The sequence below is a fragment of the Schistocerca serialis genome, chromosome 9, assembly GCF_023864345.2.
Source record: "Schistocerca serialis cubense isolate TAMUIC-IGC-003099 chromosome 9, iqSchSeri2.2, whole genome shotgun sequence".
In the NCBI taxonomy this organism is placed as follows: Eukaryota; Metazoa; Arthropoda; class Insecta; order Orthoptera; family Acrididae; genus Schistocerca; species Schistocerca serialis.
This window is the reverse complement of record NC_064646.1, coordinates 299,504,630-299,531,907: the sequence shown is the minus strand read 5'-3', so window position 1 is coordinate 299,531,907 and position 27,278 is coordinate 299,504,630. Positions and strand designations below refer to the sequence as shown.

General features: G+C 45.8%; 1 protein-coding gene across 1 annotated transcript in view; it reads right to left on the bottom strand.

Moving 5' to 3' along the window:
• The window catches only part of LOC126418984 (cytochrome P450 6k1-like), a 140,631-nt gene that overhangs the window by 31,221 nt on the left and 82,132 nt on the right, over positions 1-27,278 (bottom strand). The window contains exons 5-6 of the mRNA XM_050086032.1: positions 7,422-7,681; positions 249-387 (exon numbers count right to left, since the gene is read on the bottom strand). Of these exons, the coding sequence (XP_049941989.1) occupies positions 249-387; positions 7,422-7,681 (399 nt within the window). The remainder of the gene's footprint in view (positions 1-248; positions 388-7,421; positions 7,682-27,278) is intronic.

The window sequence follows — 27,278 nt, the reverse complement described above, 5'->3', positions numbered from 1 at the left end:
CGATTAATGAAATGTAGAGTAATACATTGTACAGTAGCTGACAACTAACAGTTAATACAGAGTAAAAGATTAGTTTATAAGCGCTGCTGCTATTTATTTTTTCTTTTGTTTTTATTGCATTGGCTCCTACCAGATAATAGAAAGCACACGATTAATGAATGGAGGAGCATAGAAATACAGTAGTGTGGTTCTGATGTGAAGGTCAGGCAAGTCTAGAACTGAGGAATGGTGACAGAGTAGGACCATACCCATATGATTTGTACCGGCTGACGACTTCCTGTTCGCACCGCTTTTCGATTGTTTCTTATTTGCTGATGTCCGCAGCTGCATCAGTGTGTCCACCATGTCCGCACGGACTATTCCTTTCTGCCTCCGCTCGTTCATCATCTGCAAGAAGTAAGTGTCATTTTACATCGTGCAGTCTGAAGGAGCACTTCAGGTATAAAAATCACCACAAAACTTAAATACGTGAGGAAAACAAACATTTTTTTAAAAAAAGAAGACGTACAAACACTTTTGATTTGATTTTGTTGATGATAATTTAATAACCCCTTTTCAAGACACTACCCGATCGCTTCAACTAATCTTACAGTTCTTTTGCCGTTTCTGATAGAATTAAAAATTCATTGTTGAATTATAATTTTTTATTATCTTACAACTTAAATTCCATTTCCAAATTGAACCTGAGCAGTAAACAGATAAAAAAAGAAACTGCGAACGAGTAAACACGAACACGTTCCGGAAAAGGCCGGTCACCAGTGACCTAGTTCACTTAAATCGCAGTCGCTGTTGTTGGTAGGTCCAGCAGAATTGCTTGGAGTTATTTGCAAAAAGTAACATGTGCTGGCGGTAAAATACGGTTAATATCATATTCATATATGTCACAACCAGGAAACCCCTGATTCTTCAAAGAATCAGACCGATTTATAAAACGGCTTCAACGTCTGATAACACCACAAATTACACTCCTGGAAATTGAAATAAGAACACCGTGAATTCATTGTCCCAGGAAGGGGAAACTTTATTGACACATTCCTGGGGTCAGATACATCACATGATCACACTGACAGAACCACAGGCACATAGACACAGGCAACAGAGCATGCACAATGTCGGCACTAGTACAGTGTATATCCACCTTTCGCAGCAATGCAGGCTGCTATTCTCCCATGGAGACGATCGTAGAGATGCTGGATGTAGTCCTGTGGAACGGCTTGCCATGCCATTTCCACCTGGCGCCTCAGTTGGACCAGCGTTCGTGCTGGACATGCAGACCGCGTGAGACGACGCTTCATCCAGTCCCAAACATGCTCAATGGGGGACAGATCCGGAGATCTTGCTGGCCAGGGTAGTTGACTTACACCTTCTAGAGCACGTTGGGTGGCACGGGATACATGCGGACGTGCATTGTCCTGTTGGAACAGCAAGTTCCCTTGCCGGTCGAGGAATGGTAGAACGATGGGTTCGATGACGGTTTGGATGTACCGTGCACTATTCAGTGTCCCCTCGACGATCACCAGTGGTGTACGGCCAGTGTAGGAGATCGCTCCCCACACCATGATGCCGGGTGTTGGCCCTGTGTGCCTCGGTCGTATGCAGTCCTGATTGTGGCGCTCACCTGCACGGCGCCAAACACGCATACGACCATCATTGGCACCAAGGCAGAAGCGACTCTCATCGCTGAAGACGACACGTCTCCATTCGTCCCTCCATTCACGCCTGTCGCGACACCACTGGAGGCGGGCTGCACGATGTTGGGGCGTGAGCGGAAGACGGCCGAACGGTGTGCGGGACCGTAGCCCAGCTTCATGGAGACGGTTGCGAATGGTCCTCGCCGATACCCCAGGAGCAACAGTGTCCCTAATTTGCTGGGAAGTGGCGGTGCGGTCCCCTACGGCACTGCGTAGGATCCTACGGTCTTGGCGTGCATCCGTGCGTCGCTGCGGTCCGGTCCCAGGTCGACGGGCACGTGCACCTTCCGCCGACCACTGGCGACAACATCGATGTACTGTGGAGACCTAACGCCCCACGTGCTGAGCAATTCGGCGGTACGTCCACCCGGCCTCCCGCATGCCCACTATACGCCCTCGCTCAAAGTCCGTCAACTGCACATACGGTTCACGTCCACGCTGTCGCGGCATGCTACCAGTGTTAAAGACTGCGATGAAGCTCCGTATGCCACGGCAAACTGGCTGACACTGACGGCGGCGGTGCACAAATGCTGCGCAGCTAGCGCCATTCGACGGCCAACACCGCGGTTCCTGGTGTGTCCGCTGTGCCGTGCGTGTGATCATTGCTTGTACAGCCCTCTCGCAGTGTCCGGAGCAAGTATGGTGGGTCTGACACACCGGTGTCAATGTGTTCTTTTTTCCATTTCCAGGAGTGTATTTAATTTGTTAAGTATTTGACGTTAAACATGTAAGAAAGAAAAAGTTTAGGAAGGGTTTGAAATTACCCCTGAAGTCTGTTGGAAGTCGCTGAGTGTTCTCAGTATGAAACACTGGATGAGTGTAGTCTGGGTAGTTCCCGCTTCTCCATCACGAAGTTTATGGCGTCACACCTACCAAACTACTTACAGTACAATCGTATAATTTTGCAGCTCCACTAATACCCAAAATTAAAGCAACAATAGGAAATTCAGCAAGGTTGCCTTCATTTTGCGACAAAACAATATGAACAGGTGATAGTAAAGTACACACATCAAAAAAAGTTTTGCGTCACCTCAGTTCAGAGAGTTGCGGAACCTGTACAGAAAATTGGAATAGAGATCAACATAAACATCATTTCCCCCTTTTTATTGCTCATGAAAACCACACATTACATGTTGTACCACCCTACATCGACACCTTCAGAGGTGGTTGTCCAGATTGCTGTACACACCGATACCTCTAATACCCAATAGCGCGTCTTCTTGCATTGATGCATGCCTGTATTCGTCGAGGCACACTATGCACAAGTTCATCAAGGCACTGTTGGGCCAGATTGTCTCACCCCTCAACGGCGATTCGGCGTAGATCCCTCAGAGGGGTTGGTGAGTCACGTCGTCCATGAACAGCCCTTTTCAATCTATCCCAGGCATGTTCGATAGTGTTCATGTCAGTAGAACGTGCTGACCACTTGAAACGTCCCCTTAGAAAAATTATAAATGACTGTGCTTAAACTGACACACAATATTTTTAGCGCAACGCAATCTGAATTTCAACAATCCCTACAAAAGAATGGCCCTGACTAACAATAACCTATAACTTTCATGAATCACTTACCTCACAAAAATCTTCGTTACTCGAACTACTGCAAAACAGCGAGCGCCAATACTGGCAGCTAAATAAAAATTCTAACTTCTGAAGGCACTAACTACTGATAGCCATACTAAGCAAATGAAAGATTTTGATGGAGAACAAACAATGTATTTACCTTAATAGTGTTCAAAAGTCATTATATATATATATATATATATATATATATATATATATATATATATATATATATATATATATATATCAGTTCATGACATCCAGTGTTACAAATTTACTGTCTCTGATGGACACACATCCAGATCATCCGCTCTCAAAACTCTGCATCTCTCTCCCCACATTCACCACTCCTGGCGGCTCACCTCCAACTGCGCAACGCTACGCGCTGTTAACAGCCAACTGCCCAACACTACAATAGCAAATTACAACTATGCAAACCAGCCACAGACTGCACACAACACAGCCAGTGACTTTCATACAGAGCGCTACGTGACGTTACCAATATAAATACCTAAACAGCCTACTTACACACTCTAGTCGAGGCATGTCGTTATCCTGAAGGAAGTCATTCACAAGATGTGCACGATGGGGGCGCGAATTGTCGTCCATGAAGATGAATGCCTCGCCAATAAGCTGCCGATATGGTTGTACTATCGGTCAGAGGATGGCATTCACGTATCGGACAGCCGTTACAGCGCCTTCCATGACCACCAGTGGCGTACGTCGGCCCCACGGAATGCCACCCCAAAACAGCAGGGAACCTCCAACTTGCTGCACTCGCTGGACAGTGTGTAAGGCGTTCAGCCTGACCGGGTTGCCTCCAGACACGTCTCCGACGATTGTCTGGTTTGAAGGAATATGCGACACTCATCGCTGAAAAGAACGTGATGCCAAACCTGAGCGGTCCATTCTGCATGTTTTTGGGCCCATTTGTACCGCGCTGCATGATGTCGTGGTTGCAAAGGTGGACCTCACCATGGACGTCGGAGTGAAGTTGCGCGTCATGCAGCCTATTGCGCACAGTTTGAGTCGTAACACGACGTCCTGTGGCTGCACGAAAAGCATTATTCAACATGGTGGCGTCGCTGTCAGGGTTCCTCCGAACCATAATGCGTAGGTAGCGGTCATCCACTGTAGTTGTAGCCCTTGGGCGGCCTGAGTGAGGCATGTCATCGACAGTTTCTGTCTCTCTGTATCTCCTCCATGTCCGAACAACAATACTTTGGTTCACTCGGTGACACCAGAACACTTCCCTTGTTGAGAGCCGTTCCTGGCACAAAGTAACAATGCGGACGCGATGGATCCGCGGTATTGACCGTCTAGACATGGTTGATCTACAGACAACAAGAGCCGTCTACCTCCTTCCTCGTGGAATGACGAAGTGATTGGCTGTCGGACCCCCTCCGTCAAATAGGCGCTGCTCATGCATGGTTGTTCACATCTTTGGGCGGGTTTAGTGACGTCTCTGAACAGTCAAAGGAACTGTATTTGTGATACAATATCCACATTCAACGTCTATCTTCAGCAGTTCTGGGAACCGGTGTGATGCAAAACTTTTTTGATGTGTGTATGTCTCATTCATTTGGATTTGCAGCTCCTTGTGCTTACTGTGTTTGCAGTTAAAATTGTTGCATGTAAAGTCGTGACTGGGCTGGGACACAAACCAACCACGATTACAGTGTGTTTTGGTGAATTGCAAAGTGCTTTTACGACCATATTTCTGAAAATATGTGTTATATTTATGTGTGCTTTACAACACCTCATCGGAACGATGAGAAAAATGGGCTTACCACACAAAAAAGTAAGTAAAAACAATATAGGCACGAAATATCGCGACAAACTAAATTACATTTATAGCATAACATGACAGGTTAACTCCCAACAAAAATTTCTCATCAACATCGTTTGGTTGCAGAAGACAAGCTACCTGTAATAAATAATACACAAGTGGTCCTGAAAAACCATGCAAACTGACTGTAAAGGTATTACCTAAAAGAAGCAAATTGTTGATTGAACTAAATATTCCCGTAATTTTGTAATTATTTAGCAAAAATGTTCGTATTACAGATTAAATAAAACAGAAACCCACTGATGATGGCACAGAGGTGCTGAAACATGTTTAGGAACTTGGAAAAAACGGTTTTTTGCATAACTGGCGGACCTTACATCCAACAATATGTCTCACTCCATTCTCAGTTACTGCCTTCACTTCACGTCCCTCGACCTGCACTCTTGCTTCTGTGTAAGGCCGCGGTCACAGTGGCACCGATATTCATGGATTCTGCAAAGCCGATCTTTTCAAGTCAATACGCCACTACGTGCGCGGTCACAGTGTAGCCGATCTCATCGCCCGACTGTACAGATTTCGGACGACAATCAGTGAAACTCAAATCAGTTTTTTTTTCGATCATAATTGCTGACACGACACGAAATATGGACTGTGGGAAACTGGTAAGTTAGTCAAAGGAGGAGTTTGTGGCGTCTTCAGGATGAAAAATATCGTAATCGGGATATAGCTCGGAATCTATGGACTGAGCTCTCAGGTTTATTGTAAACCACAAGTAGGCAAAATTTTTATCAGAAATTTTATGTGTAGATTATAACTTCGAAAAATAATTTGTTCAAGTGAAAAGAATAGTGTATCTTATGATTAAAGTTACCGCAGTGGATCTTGTGGGATTGTGTAGGTGGACATTAGCTGTCTACAGATTATTGTTACTGCTTTTATGCCAGTAGGCTGGTTATTGTGTTCCATGAAGTGGTTTGCGACTATGGCGCAGGAATGCTTTTCCGCTATACAGTGCTTTAGGTGTTCAGAGCACCTTAGTCCAGACCAGTTTTTGTCTTTCACACGTATGCTGAATGACAGTCATTGAATGTCAACAGATATATGTCTGCACAACTTCAAATAAATTCAGCAAAACAGGTTTTTGGTGCTTGCCTAGAGGTGTGATTTGAGCTGTGCTAAAAAATCCTGTAGTCACATTTAAGATGCAATTCTGGCTCAAGTGAAACTAGAAGTGACAGTTTGACATTTGACCTCTGGCGATTATGCCCGTCCAATGATTAGGCCTATACTGCGTTCTGAAAAGCACAATTTCAAAGTTTTTGTGTGATGTGTTAGATGTTATTTACCATCCTCTAAATACTAATTTAAAAGCTAATATTTTCACTCTTGCATGCCAAATACTACGAATTTTTTTATGTATTCGATATCGAATTCTGGTGCTATGCTTTGGGCAAGTACCCTAAAAGACACTATAATATAGTTGATTTTCTTTATTAAAATCTAGCTTGAATCCGAAATAATAGAGCTACCAGAAGGCTTATTACGTCCTTTCTCAAATCCACTGGACAAATGTTCAAAGCGTAGTTAAGTTTCCAGCACTAGAATCTGACTATCTAAATATACTTACTGCCAGTAGTGCATTAAAATAAATCGTTTTTAGAATAAAATGAGCTGCTATGAAACCGCAAATCTACTTTTCATTAATTAAATTATGTTTGCTAACTCACGCACAAATTTTATCATTCATCGTATAATAGAAACACCTACTTTCATCACGTAAATTAACCGTCGTATGACGATATCCTTAATGGCAAAAGCTTTATACACCGAAGTTGCCACTGTAGCAAAATAAACCATACTCTGAATAACGTGTTTTGGACAGACCCTTAGTGTACCTACATATTTTCGCAGTACACGGGTGTTTCGTAAAACTTGTCTGGTAATTCCAGTAACTGAAGACGAGTGTTCAGTATTCGAAACGTTCATTTCGAGGCAGATATAACCCATTCGGCATCTTCTTAATAGCAAACGTCTCCAAGCGCATAGGCGTCCTGATATCCATCCCACCGTAAACGTTAAAATCTAACCTACTTCATGCATAGACTAGATTCTAACTTAACCTAACCTGCTCGATGCCGCCAAAAACTGACGAATGAGATCGGACACACAGTAACCAAGCTGTCGTCTCATGTTATTGAGTGACTTCTGTCGACGAAATCTGACGACCGTTGTAGGTGCCATTGTGAACGCAGCGTAAGGCGTAGCCAAGCATTTGGTGCGTACACTTAATATCCAATAATTGCAGAATTCTTGAGAGCGTATTCCAGTCAAATTTATATCTGTGTTCATTACACATAAAACATTTTAGGCTTTCGTACCTGGACGTTGGAGAAGTAGAGGAGGGTCTCTTCCCTCTCGGATGTGAACGTCAAAGGAAACAGCTTGAAGAGTTGTGGAGCCAGGAGACTGATGGCGAGGGACAGCTGAGCCAGCACGTCTTTGCGTGTGAGGCCCATGACGTGCTCTGTCATCGGCGATTTGGCCTCCGACATGGAGCCGGCGTCCGCTCCCAGCACTATCGTACAGAGCACGTGCGCCGTGTACCGAGCCATCACCTGCCACACATCAATGGCCTCACCTGCAACGATGTGGTGAACGTCTTGAGCACTTACTTAATCATACTTAATGAACAGAAAGCAGAAGGTTGTGCTGAATAGCACAAATAATGTTGGTAGGGTGGTAAATTCTAGTGGATGGGGAGTTATCACAAAGGCAGTCCCACAGGGTTCAATTTTAGGTCCTCTGCTGTTCCTTATTCATGTGAATGACCTCCCACTTAACGTTCAGCAAGCGGAACTAGCACTTTTTGCAAATGACATGAGTGTTATAATAAATCCCATTCAAGAAAAAGCAGCTGAAGATATTGTTAAGGATGTCTTCCGAAGGATTATTAAGTGGTTCTCAGAAAATGGACTCTCCCCTAATTTTGAAAAAAACTCACTATATCCTGTCTGTACACCGAATAGAGTCATACCGACAATTGATGTAGCTTATGAACAGGGTTCAGTTAACAGGGTAGATTTCTCCAAATTTTTGGGTGCTCACATTGATGACAACTTGAACTGAAAGAAGCGTATTAATGAGCTTCTCAAACAACTAAGTTCAGCTTCTTTCGCTCTTCGTAGAATCGCTAGTCTTGGTAATAAACAGATCAGCCTCTTAACGTATTTTGCATATTTCCATTCAGTAATGACTTATGGAATAGTTTTCTGGGGTAACTCACCACTTAGACATAAAGTACTGATTGCACAAAAGAGAGCAGTGAGAATAATTAGTGATGTTCACCCAAGGACGTCATGCAGGCACCTTTTCAAAGAGTTAAGTATTTTAACTGCACCATCAGAGTACATATATTCGCTAACGAAATTCGTTACAAATAATCTATCTCAACTCGCGATGAACAGTGATATTGACACGTACAACACTAGAGGGAAAAATGATCTTTCGCATCCGTTACTGAAGCTGTCAGTTGCTCAAAAAGGAGTACATTATTCAGCAACAAGAATCTTTGACCATTTGCCCAACAACATAATGTGTCTGGCAGGTAGCACATCAAGTTTTAAATCTAGCTTAAAATCATTTCTGTTGAACATCTCCTTCTACTCCATGGACGAGCTCCTGTTTCAGAAATGTTAAAAAAATTGTACCTCTAAATGTAGTTGCATGTGTAGAACTAAAAACTTCAGTAATATTAATATTAGCACTATTCATGAGTGTATATATATCCTTTAATCTGACTTGTTCCACATCACATCCAAAAAATAATCGGGTAAATGATCTACGGAACATGACATAACTAAAACTAAACTAAAAACGTCACGTTGTATAATTATTCGTGAGTAATACTATGAAGCGATATGAAATGTGGTGAGCATGTGAAATCGTTATTAGGGAAGGCGAATGGGAGATTAAAATTTGTTGGAAGTACTCTGGAAAATAGCGGTACATCTCTACGGAAATTTCACACAAGGCGACAGTCTGACCAATTGCAAAGTATTATTCCAGCATTTGGAGACCTCACCTAGCAGGCATAACGAAAAGACATCGAACGATTTCGAAGACGCAATGGTAGAGTCGTAACCAGGAGGTACAGCCCATATGAAAGCCAAACAGAAATGTTCTAGGTACTTACTGGGAAGTCGTTGTGAAAGAAAAGACGACTTAGTTCTCACGAAATCCTGTTGCGAAATTTAGAGCACCGGTTTTCGAGGACGACTTTGAGATGGCTCAGCAGCCACCACCATATACCTCCCACACAGATCCTGACAATTCTATCGCTAGAGCCTTATCCCGCAGCTACGCAGGGTCAGCCGCCATTAATCGGATTTGGCATGCTAACGGTTAAGGGGTGGCCGGATGCCCTTCCTGCCGCCACCCTGTACTCCCCGGGAAGGAATTAGTGCACCCCAACGGTCTGCGTCGAGTGGAATCCATGGAATAGTGCGAACATGTTCAGATGTCTGTGAGCCTTGTAACTGAGGCGGAACATGGGGACCAGCCCGGTATTCACCTAGGGATATGTGGAAAACCGCCTAAAAACCGCATCCAGGCTGTCCGGCACACCAGCCCTCGTCGTTAATCCGCCAAGCGGATTCGATTCGGGGCCGGCGCGCCTACCCGAGTCCGGGAAGCGGCGCGTTAGCGCTCTAGGCTACCCAGGCGAGCCTACACAGATCCTGACAATAAGGTAAGAGACATTACTGTGTGTACAAAGGAATCACTCCTATGCAATGCAGAATTGTCCATTAGATGTCACGAGGCAGATAGTGCTGTGTTGTCACTAGAGAAGCAGCAACTGCAGAATGGGTCAGTCAGAAGAGGTCAGTAAATTCAAACGAGGACTAGTCACTGGACATCACCTGAGTAACAAGTTCATCATAGACATTTCAGCTCTTCTAAAGCTGCGCAGTTCGACTGTTGGTGATCTGACTGTGAAGTGGAAGCGCGAATGGACAATCGCAGCTCAACCAAGACTAGGCAGAGCACATGCACTGGCGGACAGGGTCCGTCGAGCATTGCAGAGAGTGACTGTAAAACACCGACTGAAATCAACGGAAGAAGCCTCTTGCGCGTTATAACCGCTCTTTTAATTGAGAACAATATTAAAAGGCTTATTCTCATACAGGGGAGAGGTGATCGATAATATCGGAAATACAGTACTGGCCATTAAAATTGCTACACCAAGAAGAAATGCAGATGATAAACAGATATTCATTGCACAAATATATTGTACTAGAACTGACATATGATTACATTTTCACGCAATTTGGGTGCATAGATCCTGAGATATCAGTACCCAGAACACCACCTCTGGCCGTAATAAAGCCCTTGATACGCCTGGGCATGAGTCAAACAGAGCTTGGATGGCGTGAACAGGTACAGCTGCCCATGCAGCGTCAACATGATACCACAGTTCATCAAGAGTAGTGACTGGCGTATTGTGAGGAGTCAGTTGCTCGGCCACCATTTACCAGACGTTTTCAATTGGTGAGAGATCTGGAAAATGTGCTGGCCAGGGCAGCAGTCGAACATTTTCTGTATCCAAAAAGGCCCGTACAGGACCTGCAACGTGCGGTCGTGCATTATCCTGCTGAAATGTAGGGTTTCGCAGGGATTGAATGAACCGTAGAGCCACAGGTCGTGACACATCTGAAATGTAACGTCCACTGTTCAAAGTGCCGTCAATGCGAACAAGAGGTGGCCGAGACGTGTAACCAATGGCACCGCATACCATCACGCCGAGTGAGACGCCAGTATGGCGATGACGAATACACGCTTCCAATGTGCGTTCACCGCAATGTCGCCAAACACGGATGCGACCATCACGATGCTGTAAACAGAACCTGGATTCATCCAAAAAAATGACGTTTTTCCATTCGTGCACCCAGGTTCGTCGTTGAGTACACCATCGCAGTCGCTCCTGTCTGTGATGCAGCGTCAAGGTTAACCGCAGTCACGGTCTCCGTGCTGATAGTCCATGCTGCTGCAAACGTCGTCGAACTGTTCGTGCAGATGGTTGTTGTCTTGCAAACGTCCCCATCTGTTGACTCAGGGATCGAGACGTGGCTGCATGATCCGTTACAGCCATGAGGATAAGATGCCTGTCATCTCGACTGCTAGTGATACGAGGCCGTTGGGATCCAGCACGGCGTTCCGTATTACTCTCCTGAACCCACCGATACCATATTCTGCTAACAGTCATTGGATCTTGACCAACGCGAGCAGCAACGTCGCGATACGATAAACCGCAATCCGATAGGCTACAATCCGACCTTTATCAGAGTCGTAAACGTGATGGTACGCATTTCTCCTCCTTACACGAAGTATCACAACAACGTTTCACCTGGCAACGCCGGTCAACTGCTGTTTGTGTATGAGAAATCGGTTGGGAACTTTCCTCATGTCAGCACGTTGTAGGTGTCGCCACCGGCGCCAACCTTGTGTTCAAATGGCTCTGAGCACTATGGGACTTAACATCTATGGTCATCAGTCCCCTAGAACTTAGAACTACGTAAACCTAACTACTTTATGGACATCACACAACACCTAGTCATCACGAGGCAGAGAAAATCCCTGACCCCGCCGGGAATCGAACCCGGAAACGCCAACCTTGTGTGAATGCTCTGAAAAGCTGATCATTTGCATATCACAGCATCTTCTTCCTGTCGGTTAAATTTCACGTCTGTAGCACGACATCTTCGTGGTGCAGCAATTTTAATGGCCAGTAGTGTATAATCTCTCATCACAATAACGCCCGCAGCAAAGTAGCGCCTCAGAGAAATCAACAACGGTTCAACGCGGCTACTTTTATTTCTAAATTATACTACATAAACCATGCGTGGTTATTGCTAGTTCCCTTGTCTTGTTTTCTGCGCTCTGAATAACTCTACGTAGCTGCAGTGTGCGATATAGCTGGCATTTCCGTGCGATATGCTTAAACGGCAAGACAAGTGACTATAGTTACTACATGCCGAATAATCGATAATAGGATCTGTGAATTATACGAAGCGACGTTAAATTGAGTATAAGAACGGAAATTGACACTTAGCTTTGTGAAAGTAAAAGCGTACGAACTCTGAATGACTGCATCGAAGTATAGTGACGGACCGTAGTCCTTGCTATAATATCTTTGAGTGACGAACTATAAAAATCACGAACATTTTAGTCGCCGTAATTGTTGAGAGTAATTGTAGGATCAACCCTCCTTTTCTCTGTATACAAAACGTAATTATTCATGATAATTTAATAATTATTAAATGTTCTTAAGTAAAAACTAAAGCGATTTCCACAATAGCGTGTGTATTAGTCAATGATAATCATAGGCGAGCTACAAGCTTTATCTCTGGATGACGAAAGGTTCGATTATGAAATATTACGAAACGTAAATTGTGACATAAAAGCTATTTAACATTTCTTTTCCGATCGGACAGAAATACTTTAAAATCATAAACAGTGCGGATAAGTAGTAACGTCGGAAATAGGAAGTTGAAATAATAACTCACATCCAAAGACGTTACGGTAAGGCAGCAACAAATGAAGGGTGATAGACTGTGCAAAAATTTAACATTATTATTATGACACGCAAAATTTAGTCGCCGTTAGAGTGAAGCTGTTTGTGGCTGCTCCATCTGATGTGTAGATATAACGAAAAGTCGGGCATATATCATCAATGTCTTACGTCAGAGAAATCGATTACAGCAGATCGACGGAAGGCGTTTACAGAGTTTCAAAGTGTTACCAGCAGCTACCAGGTAGCACTATAATTGCGCGTAGGGACTTAAAAGAATGTGGTGCAATGACCGAGCAGCTCCTCATAAGCCACACATTTCTGTAGCCACTGCTAAGTGACATTTGAGGTGGTGTAAAGAGCGATACCACTGAACAATGGATGACTGGAAACGAGTGATTTGGAGTGATGAATCACGCTATACCCTGGGGCGATCAGGTGGAAGGTATGAGTTTGGTGAATGCCTGAAAAACGTTACCATCTATCATATGCCGTGCCAACAGTGAAATACGAACAAGGTGCTATTAAGGCATGAGGGTGTTTTTCGTGGTTAGGGTATGGTTCCCTCGTTGCGCTTGAGAAAACGCTAAATCCCGAAGGATACGAACACATCTTACAGCATTATACTCGTATACTGCGTACAGTAGGAGTGCAGTTCGGAGACGATGATTGTATCAGAATGACAGTACCGCCTGTCATGAAGCAGCATCTATGAGGCGACGATTTGTGGAAAACGACATTCCTAAAATGAACTAGTCTGCCTAGATTCCGCCGGCCGCTGTGTCCGAGCGGTTCTAGGCGCTTCAGTCCGGAACCGCGCTGCTGCTACGGTCGCAGGTTCGAATCCTGCCTCGGGCATGGATGTGTGTGATGCCCTTAGATTAGTTGGGTCTAAGTAGTCCTACGTCTAGGGGACTGATGACCTCATATGTTAAGTCCCATAGTGCATAGAAGCCATTTGAGCCATTTGGAGCCTAGATTCCCGACGTGAACTCCTTGAAACAACTTCGGGATGAGTAAGAGTGACGACTTCCCTCCAGATCCTAGCGTCCAACATCACCACCCTCTCTGGTTCCAGATCTTGAGGAAGAATGGGCTGCCATTCCACCTCAGAGATTGACACCGCACTGAAAGTGCTCCCAGCAGAGTTCAAGCCGTCATGATGGCTTAACGTGGAAACACGCCACACCAGTTTTCACTAATAGATGTCCAAAACATTTTCTATCATGTAGAGTAATTTACGCGCGCGACATACCGATAGTTGTGTTATCATTTCCTATGTAATAAATAACATGTTCTCTTTAAATACACTCCTGGAAATTGCAATAAGAACACCGTGAATTCATTGTCCCAGGAAGGGGAAACTTTATTGACACATTCCTGGGGTCAGATACATCACATGATCACACTGACAGAACCACAGGCACATAGACACAGGCAACAGAGCATGCACAATGTCGGCACTAGTACAGTGTATATCCACCTTTCGCAGCAATGCAGGCTGCTATTCTCCCATGGAGACGATCGTAGAGATGCTGGATGTAGTCCTGTGGAACGGCTTGCCATGCCATTTCCACCTGGCGCCTCATTTGGACCAGCGTTCGTGCTGGACGTGCAGACCGCGTGAGACGACGCTTCATCCAGTCCCAAACATGCTCAATGGGGGACAGATCCGGAGATCTTGCTGGCCAGGGTAGTTGACTTACACCTTCTAGAGCACGTTGGGTGGCACGGGATACATGCGGACGTGCATTGTCCTGTTGGAACAGCAAGTTCCCTTGCCGGTCTAGGAATGGTAGAACGATGGGTTCGATGACGGTTTGGATGTACCGTGCACTATTCAGTGTCCCCTCGACGATCACCAGTGGTGTACGGCCAGTGTAGGAGATCGCTCCCCACACCATGATGCCGGGTATGGCCCTGTGTGCCACGGTCGTATGCAGTCCTGATCGTGGCGCTCACCTGCACGGCGCCAAACACGCATACGACCATCATTGGCACCAAGGCAGAAGCGACTCTCATCGCTGAAGACGACACGTCTCCATTCGTCCCTCCATTCACGCCTGTCGCGACACCACTGGAGGCGGGCTGCACGATGTTGGGGCGTGAGCGGAAGACGGCCTAACGGTGTGCGGGACCGTAGCCCAGCTTCATGGAGACGGTTGCGAGTGGTCCTCGCCGATACCCCAGGAGCAACAGTGTCCCTAATTTGCTGGGAAGTGGCGGTGCGGTCCCCTACGGCACTGCGTAGGATCCTACGGTCTTGGCGTGCATCCGTGCGTCGCTGCGGTCCGGTCCCAGGTCGACGGGCACGTGCACCTTCCGCCGACCACTGGCGACAACATCGATGTACTGTGGAGACCTCACGCCCCACGTGTTGAGCAATTCGGCGGTACGTCCACCCGGCCTCCCGCATGCCCACTATACGCCCTCGCTCAAAGTCCGTCAACTGCACATACGGTTCACGTCCACGCTGTCGCGGCATGCTACCAGTGTTAAAGACTGCGATGGAGCTCCGTATGCCACGGCAAACTGGCTGACACTGACGGCGGCGGTGCACAAATGCTGCGCAGCTAGCGCCATTCGACGGCCAACACCGCGGTTCCTGGTGTGTCCGCTGTGCCGTGCGTGTGATCATTGCTTGTACAGCCCTCTCGCAGTGTCCGGAGCAAGTATGGTGGGTCTTACACACCGGTGTCAATGTGTTCTTTTTTCCATTTCCAGGAGTGTACATTCAAATAGAGGAGACTTCTAGACTCAATGTATAGTCTTCAGATGGCAGCTCTAGTTTATGCAAGCTGCTTGCAAATGAGGTACATAACTGTGCTGTATTTTATGGGTGAATAATTTAAATCTGTCTAATTCTTTTAGATCGATACTGTCATTATAACTACGTCGTTAGCAAGGACTACGCTTCTTGTCATTTACACCGTTTAAGGGTGCTCGTCAAGTCATTGTTGTTTAGGTTCACATGGAGAAAGCCAAAACACTACCTGATTAATTCTTCAGGAAAGACTTTGATCTTATCACTAATAAAATTGTTTTTATGCAGATATTAACCATTACATATAGATATTGTATTATCACACTTAATACAATGTTTTCATTATTTTGTGCATATTGCATTTCATTGTACTGTTAATGAGAGAGTAAATTACATGAAGAATATAAAAACAAAGTGCATAAATGGAAGACGAATCCAATAGTTGGGGGTTCAGCCTTCGACTAGACCAAGAATTTTTTTCTGGTAATCATCACTTCTGTTATTACTGCACAGATTTGTTGAGGTGGAAGATGTCAGTTTCATAGTGATCTGGAGTCCACGCTCAACTGTAGGTAGATATATAACTTTCTGGATCAGTCAGTTCAAAGGTGAGAGGAAGGCAAGAGTACAGCACCTCCAATAAGACCGCCTCAGGTAAGGCGCTAGGACGTTCAAACCAATCTCCGAGTAGCAGACAGTTGTTTGGAACCGCAGCTCAAATGGTTCAAATGGCTCTGAGCACTATGGGACTTAACTTCTGAGGTCATCAGTCCCGTAAAACTTAGAACTACTTAAACCTAATTAACCTAAGGACATCACACACATCCATGCCCGAGGCAGGGTTCGAACCTGCGACCGTAGCAGCCGCGTTATTCAGGGCTGAAGCGCCTAGAACCGCTCGGCTACAGCGAAAGGCAGCTATTAAACATACGGCATCACTGGCGTACAACGTCTTCACTCATAACATTCAGTTAGTGTGCAGCACAAACGTCGGCATAAGTGTGAACAGCTTGGGATTTTAACAATAAACATGATATTACAGATCGAATTTCAGGTCTGATGGGATTTTCAATTCCAACACTCACATTTGGCGGCTACTGTAATGGTTACAAAATTCATGCTATGAACCAATCAGTGTCCGTCACGTTGCTATGAATATGATAGTGCTTCAGTACGGATGTTGCTTCTGAAAGCGATACGCCCTTGGCATTTTTCAGCACACGAAATATCTTCAGTTTAACTTTTCTAAGTTTTTCAAAAAATGTTCCACGTTATCATTCATAGCAGAAAAGACCTACTGATAAAACATTGAATCATGTATTTGAAGCCGCATGGGGTAGCCGTTGGGTCTAAGGCGCCTTGCCACTGTTATCGCGACTCCCCCGTCAGAGGTTCGAGTCCTTCCTCGGGCATGGGTGTGTGTGTGTTGTCCTTAGCATAAGTTACTTTAAGTTAGATAAATAGTGTGAAAGCCTAGGGACCGATGACCTCAGCAGTTTGGTCCCATAGGAACTTACCACAATTTTTTTCCACGTATTTCAAAAAAAGCCATTGATGTTGCTAAACGACTATCCATGAACCCGGAACCAAGCGCCCGTTGCAGGATGTCGCTCTAACGCTTCTAGGAACAACGAAAATTTGATTTTCAGTATCGCGCGTAATTATTGAAGGGATTTAAAAATTTGAATTCTGACACAAGCTACTCATTAAGCTATATAATTTTATGTTAAAAGTTTAACACAATAAGACAAGTGTTGCTGTTAGAATTGTTTGTCTCGAAACAGTTACCTGAATGATCGCAAATACACTCCTGGAAATGGAAAAAAGAACACATTGACACCGGTGTGTCAGACCCACCATACTTGCTCCGGACACTGCGAGAGGGCTGTACAAGCAATGATCACACGCACGGCACAGCGGACACACCAGGAACCGCGGTGTTGGCCGTCGAATGGCGCTAGCTGCGCAGCATTTGTGCACCGCCGCCGTCAGTGTCAGCCAGTTTGCCGTGGCATACGGAGCTCCACCGCAGTCTTTAACACTGGTAGCACGCCGCGACAGCGTGGACGTGAACCGTATGTGCAGCTGACGGACTTTGAGCGAGGGCGTATAGTGGGCATGCGGGAGGCCGGGTGGACGTACCGCCGAATTGCTCAACACGTGGGGCGTGAGGTCTCCACAGTACATCGATGTTGTCGCCAGTGGTCGGCGGAAGGTGCACGTGCCCGTCGACCTGGGACCGGACCGCAGCGACGCACGGATGCACGCCAAGACCGTAGGATCCTACGCAGTGCCGTAGGGGACCGCACCGCCACTTCCCAGCAAATTAGGGACACTGTTGCTCCTGGGGTATCGGCGAGGACCATTCGCAACCGTCTCCATGCAGCTGGGCTACGGTCCCGCACACCGTTAGGCCGTCTTCCGCTCACGCTCCAACATCGTGCAGCCTGCTTCCAGTGGTGTCGCGACAGGCTTGAATGGAGGGACGAATGGAGACGTGTCGTCTTCAGCGATGAGAGTCGCTTCTGCCTTGGTGCCAATGATGGTCGTATGCGTGTTTGGCGCCGTGCAGGTGAGCGCCACAATCACGACTGCATACGACCGAGGCACACAGGGCCAACACCCGGCATCATGGTGTGGGGAGCGATCTCCTACACTGGCCGTACACCACTGGTGATCGTCGAGGGGACACTGAATAGTGCACGGTACATCCAAACCGTCATCGAACCCATCGTTCTACCATTCCTAGACCGGCAAGGGAACTTGCTGTTCCAACAGGACAATGCACGTCCGCATGTATCCCGTGCCACCCAACGTGCTCTAGAAGGTATAAGTCAACTACCCTGGCCAGCAAGATCTCCGGATCTGTCCCCCATTGAGCATGTTTGGGACTGGATGAAGCGTCGTCTCACGCGGTCTGCACGTCCAGCACGAACGCTGGTCCAACTGAGGCGCCAGGTGGAAATGGCATGGCAAGCCGTTCCACAGGACTACATCCAGCATCTCTACGATCGTCTCCATGGGAGAATAGCAGCCAGCATTGCAGCGAAAGGTGGATATACACTGTACTATTGCCGACATTGTGCATGCTCTGTTGCCTGTGTCTATGTGCCTGTGGTTCTGTCAGTGTGATCATGTGATGTATCTGACCCCAGGAATGGGGCAATGAATTCACGGTGTTCTTATTTCAATTTCCAGGAGTGTATATTGACTTAGTTCATCCAGTATTTGAGAATGAAGTACTTAACGACTTCCGGTAAACTTTACACATAATTTCAAACCCTTACGAAACTTTTTCTTGCTGATCCCCCCCACAAAATGATGGAAGGAAAATTTTATTTTTTACTACATTTTTGGTGTTCATAAAGTACAAATTCGGCATTAGACATGACGCTTTTACTTATTGCTTCACACCTACTGACTCCCTTCGGAACACATTTTGCAAACAGTATCCACATACGCCACTAAAGTACTGAGAAATTGTATCATTGTACGACTCATAGTTCGGGAGACATGACGTCACAGACATTTCGATGCGTGAAAAACTACACTGAAGAGCCAAATAAACTGGCATAAGCATGCGTATTCAAATACAGAAATATGTAAACAGACAGAATACGGCGCTGCGGTCAACAACACCCATATAAGACAATAAGTGTCTGGCGCAGTTGTTAGATCGGTTACTGCTGCTATAATGGCAGGTTATCAAGATTTAAGGGCGTTTCAAAGTTGTATTACAGTCGGCGCACGAGCGATGGGACACAGCATCTCCGAGGTAGAGATGAAGTGGGGGTTTTACCGTACGACCGTTTCACGAGTTCCCCGTGATAATCAGGAATCAGGTAAAACATCAAATCTCCGATATCGCTGCGGCCGGAAAAAGACCCTGCAAGAACGGGACCAGCGACGACTGAAGAGAATCATTCAACTTGACAGTAGTGCACCCCTTCCGCAAATTGCTGCAGATTTCAACTCTGGGCCATCAACAAGTGTCAGCGGGCGAACCATTCAAAGAAACGTCTTCGCCTGGGCCCGTCAACACCGACAGTGGACTGTTGATAACTCGATACATGTTGCCTGGTCGGACGAGTCTCTTTTCATATTGTGAGCGTGTGGGTGCTATTCTGTCATTCTGCGCAACGGATTAATCTGCGATGTACCCTTTACCCTGTGACTCCTGCAAGATGCAATTTCCACCCCCACACTACTACAGAAGTCAGACAGACGCTCCTAACATTCTGAAGAGAATTGCCTGAGAAACTTTCAGCAATAAATATTTTCTGGAGTCGTCCGCCGTAAGGAAATGACACAAAAATTCACAAAATTTCTTATGTAACTAGTGGGATACTTGGGTACTGGAGTAGTGCTAGTTAGTGTAAGAAAAACATGAAACTAACGAAAATTATTGTTTATTCTGCAAAATTCTGAGAAATCACAATGGCACTTTTAGTTATGAACTGAACAAGTTATTTCCGGGTTCTTTTTGGAATGTGAAGCTGGCCGTGCGGTTAAAGGCGCTTCAGTCTAGAACCGCGTTACCGCTACGGTCGCAGGTTCGAATCCTGCCTTGGGCATGGATGTGTGTGATGTCCTTAGGTTAGTTAGGTTTAATTAGTTCTAAGTTCTAGGCGACTGATGACCTCAGAAGTTAAGTCACATAGTGCTCAGAGCCATTTGAACCATTTTTGGAATGTGAAGTTACCTCTTAAGGATAGGATTCGCTAATGAAATTTCTACACAAAGTTTAAGATTGTTATTGACTTGGCAGAATGGCTGAGAGCCACGCCTACTCAACTTGAATAATTATCCGTTAGAATGTTGCTAGGTACGGTCGAGGCTGTTGCATGTGAAATGCAGTGAAGTGCACTGTTGTGGAGGAAATATGGGGCTCGAAAGAGCTTTAGCGCACAATACCGTAAGCTGCGATGACTGCTGTCTGCGCCACTCGCTGCTGACAAATAAGATAACTCTCATTCTATCTGGATTGACCTTTGCCAATCAAACTCTCCCTATGCCTCGATGAAGTCAAGGACTCCTATTTGCCCCTAGTCTAAGTATTGGCGTGGTACACCAGTCAGATAACCAGTCCACCACGATGCCACTCAAAAATTCGCTTGCAGGCGTTTAACTATAGCTCTGTCCGTTCACACTGCACAATAAGTGTGGCGGCCAACACAGTGAACAACGCTTAATCTCAAGGACTCAGTATAGAGTCGCACTCCGATTCGCTCTCGACAGAGGTGCTTTCCCAGTGAAGTACTGAGGAGAGACTTGTTCCTTGCTCTTTGAGTACACGTACGAGCGCACACGCTCTCGCTATGTGTTCTCGCTCCAAGAGCGACAACGGAACGGCCCCCCGTGAAGGGGTATATCTTTCGGTCTCTTCCATTACTCCTTCAGCTCAAAGCGTCAGGAATATCGTCTGCCAATCAGCATTGCTCTTCTAAAACGGGAGAATGACGTTTCGTTTAAGGCGACCAATCCGGAAATCTGTAGCATCGAAGTTTGGCGTTTGCTGTCTCCATGTGAAGACCTCTGAAACTGCGTGCTATGTTTGTAAAGAATGAGTAGGCTGGGCGCTCCCACACAATGTAGCGGAATTTGCTTTTAAGCCAAACACGGGGTCGTTCTTCCTTTCACTAGGGCAAACGCTGTCTGCTCTTCAGGCGGTCGCCGGCCAACGTAGATAGGTTGTCTCGTCTTCTGAAGGGACCGGCGTCCCGGCATGCGGTTTGCGTCTCCCGTACTAAAAGCCCCTGTGACCATCGTGTCTGGAATGTGTGTGTGTACACAGGCCTCGAGTATTTCAATCTCGGTGCCCATTTGCGATTTAGTACTTATTTGCATATCGTTTACATGAATTCATACAACATTGACTTTAGCTTATCGAGTTTGGGTTCGAATGAAGCGTCTTGATGTGCGGAATATGATTCTGAGGGCGGAATGTGTAAGCAATGAAAGTCAGGAGACCACAACGTCTTACAATATCGTATCGAGTGGATTTACGTGTACAGATATGGAGACAACCTCATGGATCCATGGACTCTGTATGTCAGCAGGGGACTGTTCAACCTGGTGGAGGCTCTGTAATGATGTGAGGCGTGTGCAGTTGGAGTGATATGGGACCCATGACACATCTAGATACAACTCTGACAGGTGACATTTACGTAAGCATCCTGTCTGATCAACTGCATCCATTTATGTCCATTGCACATTCCGACAGACTTGAGCAATTCCAGCAGGAATGTGCGACACCTCACACGTCCAGAATTGCTACAGAGTGGCTCCAGGAACACTCCTCTGAGTTTCAAAACTTCCACTGCCCAAGAAACTCCCCAGGCATGAACATTATTGAGCATATCTGGGATGTCTTGCAATGCGCTGTTCAGGAGAGATCTCCACCCCCTCGTACTCTTATGGATTTATGGACAGCCCTGCAGGATTCATGGCGTCAGTTCCCTCCAGTACTACTTCAGACATTAGTCGAGGCCATGCCACATCGTGTTGCCGCACTTCTGCGTGTTCGGGGGGCCATACATGACATTAGGCATGTGTACACCAGTTTCTTTGGATCTTCACTGTAGCTTCTGGTTCAAATGGCGGGCAGTAAAACTTTAACGTCGGGCCTGACGTCTTAACTCATTACCTCTTTACTTCTAACTGTATTCGCAACACATTTTGAAGACAGTATCTATGTATGTCACTGAATATACATTGGTGGCCAAAATTTAAACAACAAACCGCTATTTCCCTGTCCTGTATCTAATCCACGATATAATCATATTAACTATAAACCAGATGTCTCTACGGTCGTGTTTTGCACGGACGATAGCATTTCACTCAACGCATAACCACGCCAAAAATGACGTCAGGGCACCTATGAAATGAGGTAGAGTTTGACAGGTTGCCCCACATCCACAATCGCTGTGTAGATAGTGCAGTGTGACACAGAGAAGATGCCTACCAGACTCTCTGCGGTGGAGGGCCGTAGAAAGACAGGAAGCAGGACAGTCGCAAACTGATTTGGTCCGATAGCTTAATGTGAGTCGTTCTGTTGTTTCTCGGATGAGAGGACAGTCTATAGAGTTGAAACTGTATCCCGAAGGTCAGGGCAGGGCCGACCACGCGTGACTTCAGAAGAGAGGACCGTTAATTGGATGTAAGGGTACGACATTACCACCTTAGTACTGCATGGCAACTAGCATGTGAGCTTGCAGCATCCACTGGACGTGTTGTATCGAGGCAAACGGTGTGCAAAAGGCTTTAGCAGAGTGGCCTTTATTGTCGGAGACATGCTATATGTCTACCTCTGACGCGTCTTCACAGAAGGGGACGCCTAGAGAGGTGTCATCAACATTCCACCTAGACGGTCGAACAGAGGACCAATGTTGTTTTCACAGATGAGTCCCAGTTTAGTCCGGAGAGTGATTCTCGATAGATTAGTATCTCGAGGGACGCAATTTCGGGACCCAAACTTTGTGGAAAGAGACCGAGGCCGAGGATGAGCTCCAATGGTGTGGGCAGGGATTTTGTTTATCACACAAACACCTCTTCATGAAATTTTACGGGTGAAGCGGCAAGGTTTAGCCGCTATCAGGTATCGTGACGAGTTCTTCGGACCTCATTTGCGATTGTTGCGAGGTGCTGTGAGCCCGAACGTCGTATTGATGGACGATAATGTTCGACCTTATAGAGCACGGGTGGTTGATGTTCTCTTGGAAACGCAAGAGACAACGCGCATAGCGTGGCTTTCTCGCTCTCCCGAGCTGAATCCCATAGAGCATGTCTGGAATCCACGACGGAGACAACCTGCATCACGTAAGTATCCACCAACCACTCTACAAGACCGCGAGCAGCTCTGCAGAAAGAATGGGCGTTATTGCCTCAACGTGAGACTGATGACATCATTCACAACAGGACCCGACGTTGTCAGGAATGTACTGCTACCAGAGGAGGTCACACCCCATATTGAGAACATTAAAGAGTTGTCGTAATGTAAGCGCAAACCCGTACAATTGGAAGAAAACGAAGAACATTTTTGTCTATCGATATGCATCTTGCAGTTGTTTGCGTACTGTATTCATTACATTGTTTCTACACACATGAAAAAAAGTTTTGCATCACACCGGTTCGCAGAACTCCTGAAAATAAACGTTGACTGTGGATACAGTATCACAGACACAGCCCCTTTGACTCTTCAGAGATGTCACTAAACCCGCGCAAATATGTAAACAACCATACACGAGCAGCGCCTATTAGACGGAGGGGGGCCGAGAGCCGATCAGTTCCGGTCATTCCACCAAGAAGGAGGTACACGGCTCGTTTTGTGTGTAGTTCAGCCTATGCTGTCAACCGCGGTTCAATCGCGTCCGCATTGTTACTTTGTGCCAGGATGGGCTCTCAACATTGGAAGTGTCCAGACGTTTCGGAGTGAACCAAAGCGATGTTGATCGGACATTGAGGAGATATAGAGAGACAGGAACTGTCGATGACATGCCTCACTCACGCCGCCCAACGGCTACTACAGCAGTGGATGACCGCTACCTACGGATTATGGCTCGGAGAAACCTTGACAGCAACGCCACCTGTTGAATAATGCTTTTCGTGCAGCCATAGGATGTTGTGTTACGACTCAAACTGTGCGCAATACGCTGTATGATGAGCAGTTTCACTCCCGACGTCCATGGCGAGGTGCATCTTTGCAACCACGACACCATGCAGCGCGCTACAGATGGGCCCAACAACACGCCGAATGAACCGCTCAGGGTTGGCATCACGTTCTCCTCACCGATGATTGTCGCATGTGCATTCAACCAGACAATCGTCGGAGACGTGTTTGGAGGCAACGCGGTCAGGCTGAACGCCTCAGACACACTTACAGCGAGTGCAGCTAGGTGGAGGTTCCCTGGTGTTTTGGGATGGCATTCCCTGGGGACCGACGTACGCCACTGGTGGTCATGGAAGGGGTCGTAACGGCTGTACGATACGTGAATTACATCCTCCAACCCATAGTGCAATCATATCGGCAGCTTATTGGCAAGGCTTTCGTCTTAATGGACGGCAATTCGTCCCCCATCGTGTACATCTTGTGAATGACTTCTTTCAGGATAACGACATCGCTCGACTAGAGAGGCCAGCATGTTCTCCAGGCATGAATCCTATCGAACATGCCTGGGATAGATTGAAAAGGGCTGCTTATGGACGACGTGACCCACCAACCACTCTGAGGGATCTACGCCGAATCGCCGTTGAGGAGTGGGACATCCTGGGCCAACAGTGCCTTGATGAACCTGTGGAGAGTACGCCACGGTGAATACAGGCATGCATCAATGCAAGAGGACGTGCTACTGGACATTAGAGGTATCGGTGTATACAGCAATCAGGACCACCAGTTCTGAAGGTCTCGCTGTATGGTGGTACTACATGCAATGTGTGGTTTTCATGAGCAATAAAAAGGGCGGAAATGATGTTTATGTTAATCTCTATTCCAATTTTCCGTACAGGTTCCGTATCTCTCGGAACCAAGGTGATGCAAAACTTTTTTGATGTGTTCATACAGTTTTGTGGCAAAATAAAGGCAGCCTTGCTGAATTTCCTTTTGTTGCTTTAATTTTGGATATCAGTGTAGGTGCAAAATTATATGATTGTACAATACGTAGTTCCGTAGGTATGACGCAATAAGCATTGTACTGCATGAAACGGTAACTACCCAGTGTTTCATAATGAAAGCACTTAGCGACTTCCAACAAACTTAGGGGTAATTTCAAACCTTTCCTAAAATTTTTCTTTTTTACATGCTTAACGTCATATATTTAATAAATAAAATAATTAATGGTGTAATCAGACGTTTGAAGCCGTTTTATAAATCGGTTCGATTCTTTAAAGAAGCAGGGATTTCCTGGTTGTGACATAACGTCAGATATTCTGGACAGAGATGATATTACCTTTTTTTACTTCCAGTACATGTTACTTTTTGCAAAGAACTCCAAGTAATTCTGCTAGACCGACCATAACAGCGACCGCGATTCAGATGAACTGGCTCACTGGTGACCGGCCTTTTTCGGGACCTGTTTGGGTTTACTCGTTCGCCGTTTCCTTTTTTATCTCACTGTATATTGGTGTAAATGTTCTCAAAAAAAGTCAAAATGCAAAATTAGGACTACTGTATCCGATGACAAGAGCGTACTATGATATGAGCGAATGTATGGGGACTCTGTTCGCGGTGAAATAGTCTTGAGATTACACGACAATTGATTCTAGGTGCACTTGCAACTAGACTATATACGTTACACGTTAAGTCTCTCTTCAGACTGATACTAGATTGATACGCCTGTTTGTGTGGCGATGTAAACTCCGAATCGTCTTTGTGAAGACCAATTTTTTGTTAGGGGGACGCATACACGTCCACTCTTCCCGGCCCCCAGCTAGCTACGCCGTTCTGATAGCAACCACATTTTACAACAGTGATTGAAATCATGGCATAATTTTTTTTAAATGAAAATTCATGAAATGTTTGTGATGGAAACTCTTTCTCTCGTGTCACGTATTCTCTTCCAATAAAGAAATAAGTATATATAGGTAAAATAAATAAACTGTCATTTTAAAAATTGAAATTTTTGAATAAATTTCGTGTACATGTCAAAATCAACTGAGAACAGAAGTTTTCAAATTTTGATGTAAAATAGTTATCTTAACGATGAAGCTGAGATTTAAATAGACTTCCGGTAGTCCGACTGATGTTTAAATCCCTTCAAGGGATTATCAGCTGTGCCTCAGAAACTAGAAATTAAAAATGGTACCGGGAACTGTTTTGATAATTCATTTAATTTCGTTTTAAAACTTCATTTTTAACAAGTTGTATAATATGCATACACAAACTTAAGCACTCCTATTGTTAAATACTATTTGCGTAAGCTAGAGTTTAAATAATGAGCTCTTAGTGTTCAAATAAACGGGCTATCATACCGTAAAGTGACTGCCAGAGAATCGGGTCTTGTTGTTTTAATTTTAATATATAGTTATAACAACTTATAAATTATCGTCCGTGTATGCTGAGCGGTATACGTGAAGAATTATAAGTCTAGATGTCGACAAAGGTATGAAACTAAACAACATTGGGATAACGTAATGACCGTGGGCAACTTCACGGTCCAGTCACGTTAATGTGACCACCGTCTAAGTTCGACCTTAACGAACCAATAACCACCCACAGACGGCAAGTTGCAATGCTAGCAGTGGAGGATACAAAAATCGTGTCGGGGGACGCGAAAAACAGTGCAGTCGTTATGGTAATGCGAAAACTGAACGATTTATCTGACGTCCAAAATGGCATGATCATTGGCTTTCGGACCAAGGGTGGAAGCATATCCGAAACGAACTAGTCTGTAAACAGTTAGCATGCCGTCGTGGTTAATGTGTACAGGGAGGGAGGAGGAGGAGGAGGAGGAGGAGGAAGAGGAGGTCATTTGAGATGGAGCAGACGCTCGGATTAGGGAAGGATGGGAAAGGACATCGGCTGTGTCCTTTCAGAGGAACCATTCCGGCACATGCCTGAAGCTATCTAGAGAAACCACGGAAAACCTAAATAAAGATGGCTGGACAAGGGTTGATCCGTCGTCCTCCCGAATGAGAGTCGAGCGTGATAACCACTGCGCCACCTCGCTCGGTAAAAGTGTGCCTTGTATGAATGGCAAAGTGACGCTATTCAAACAGGTGCTGAGACAACTGTGGTGCACCGTGGGCCATAGACGACAGGGGTGAACGACGGCTCCGGGAGATACGTGCGGGCTCAGAGACGTGCACTCAGATCAACAACGGGGCTACCAATAGTGTCTCCTCAACGAGTCTTCAGCAAACGTTACTGCTTATCGGGGTCCGCAGAAGGCGCCTGGTCCATGCACCCAA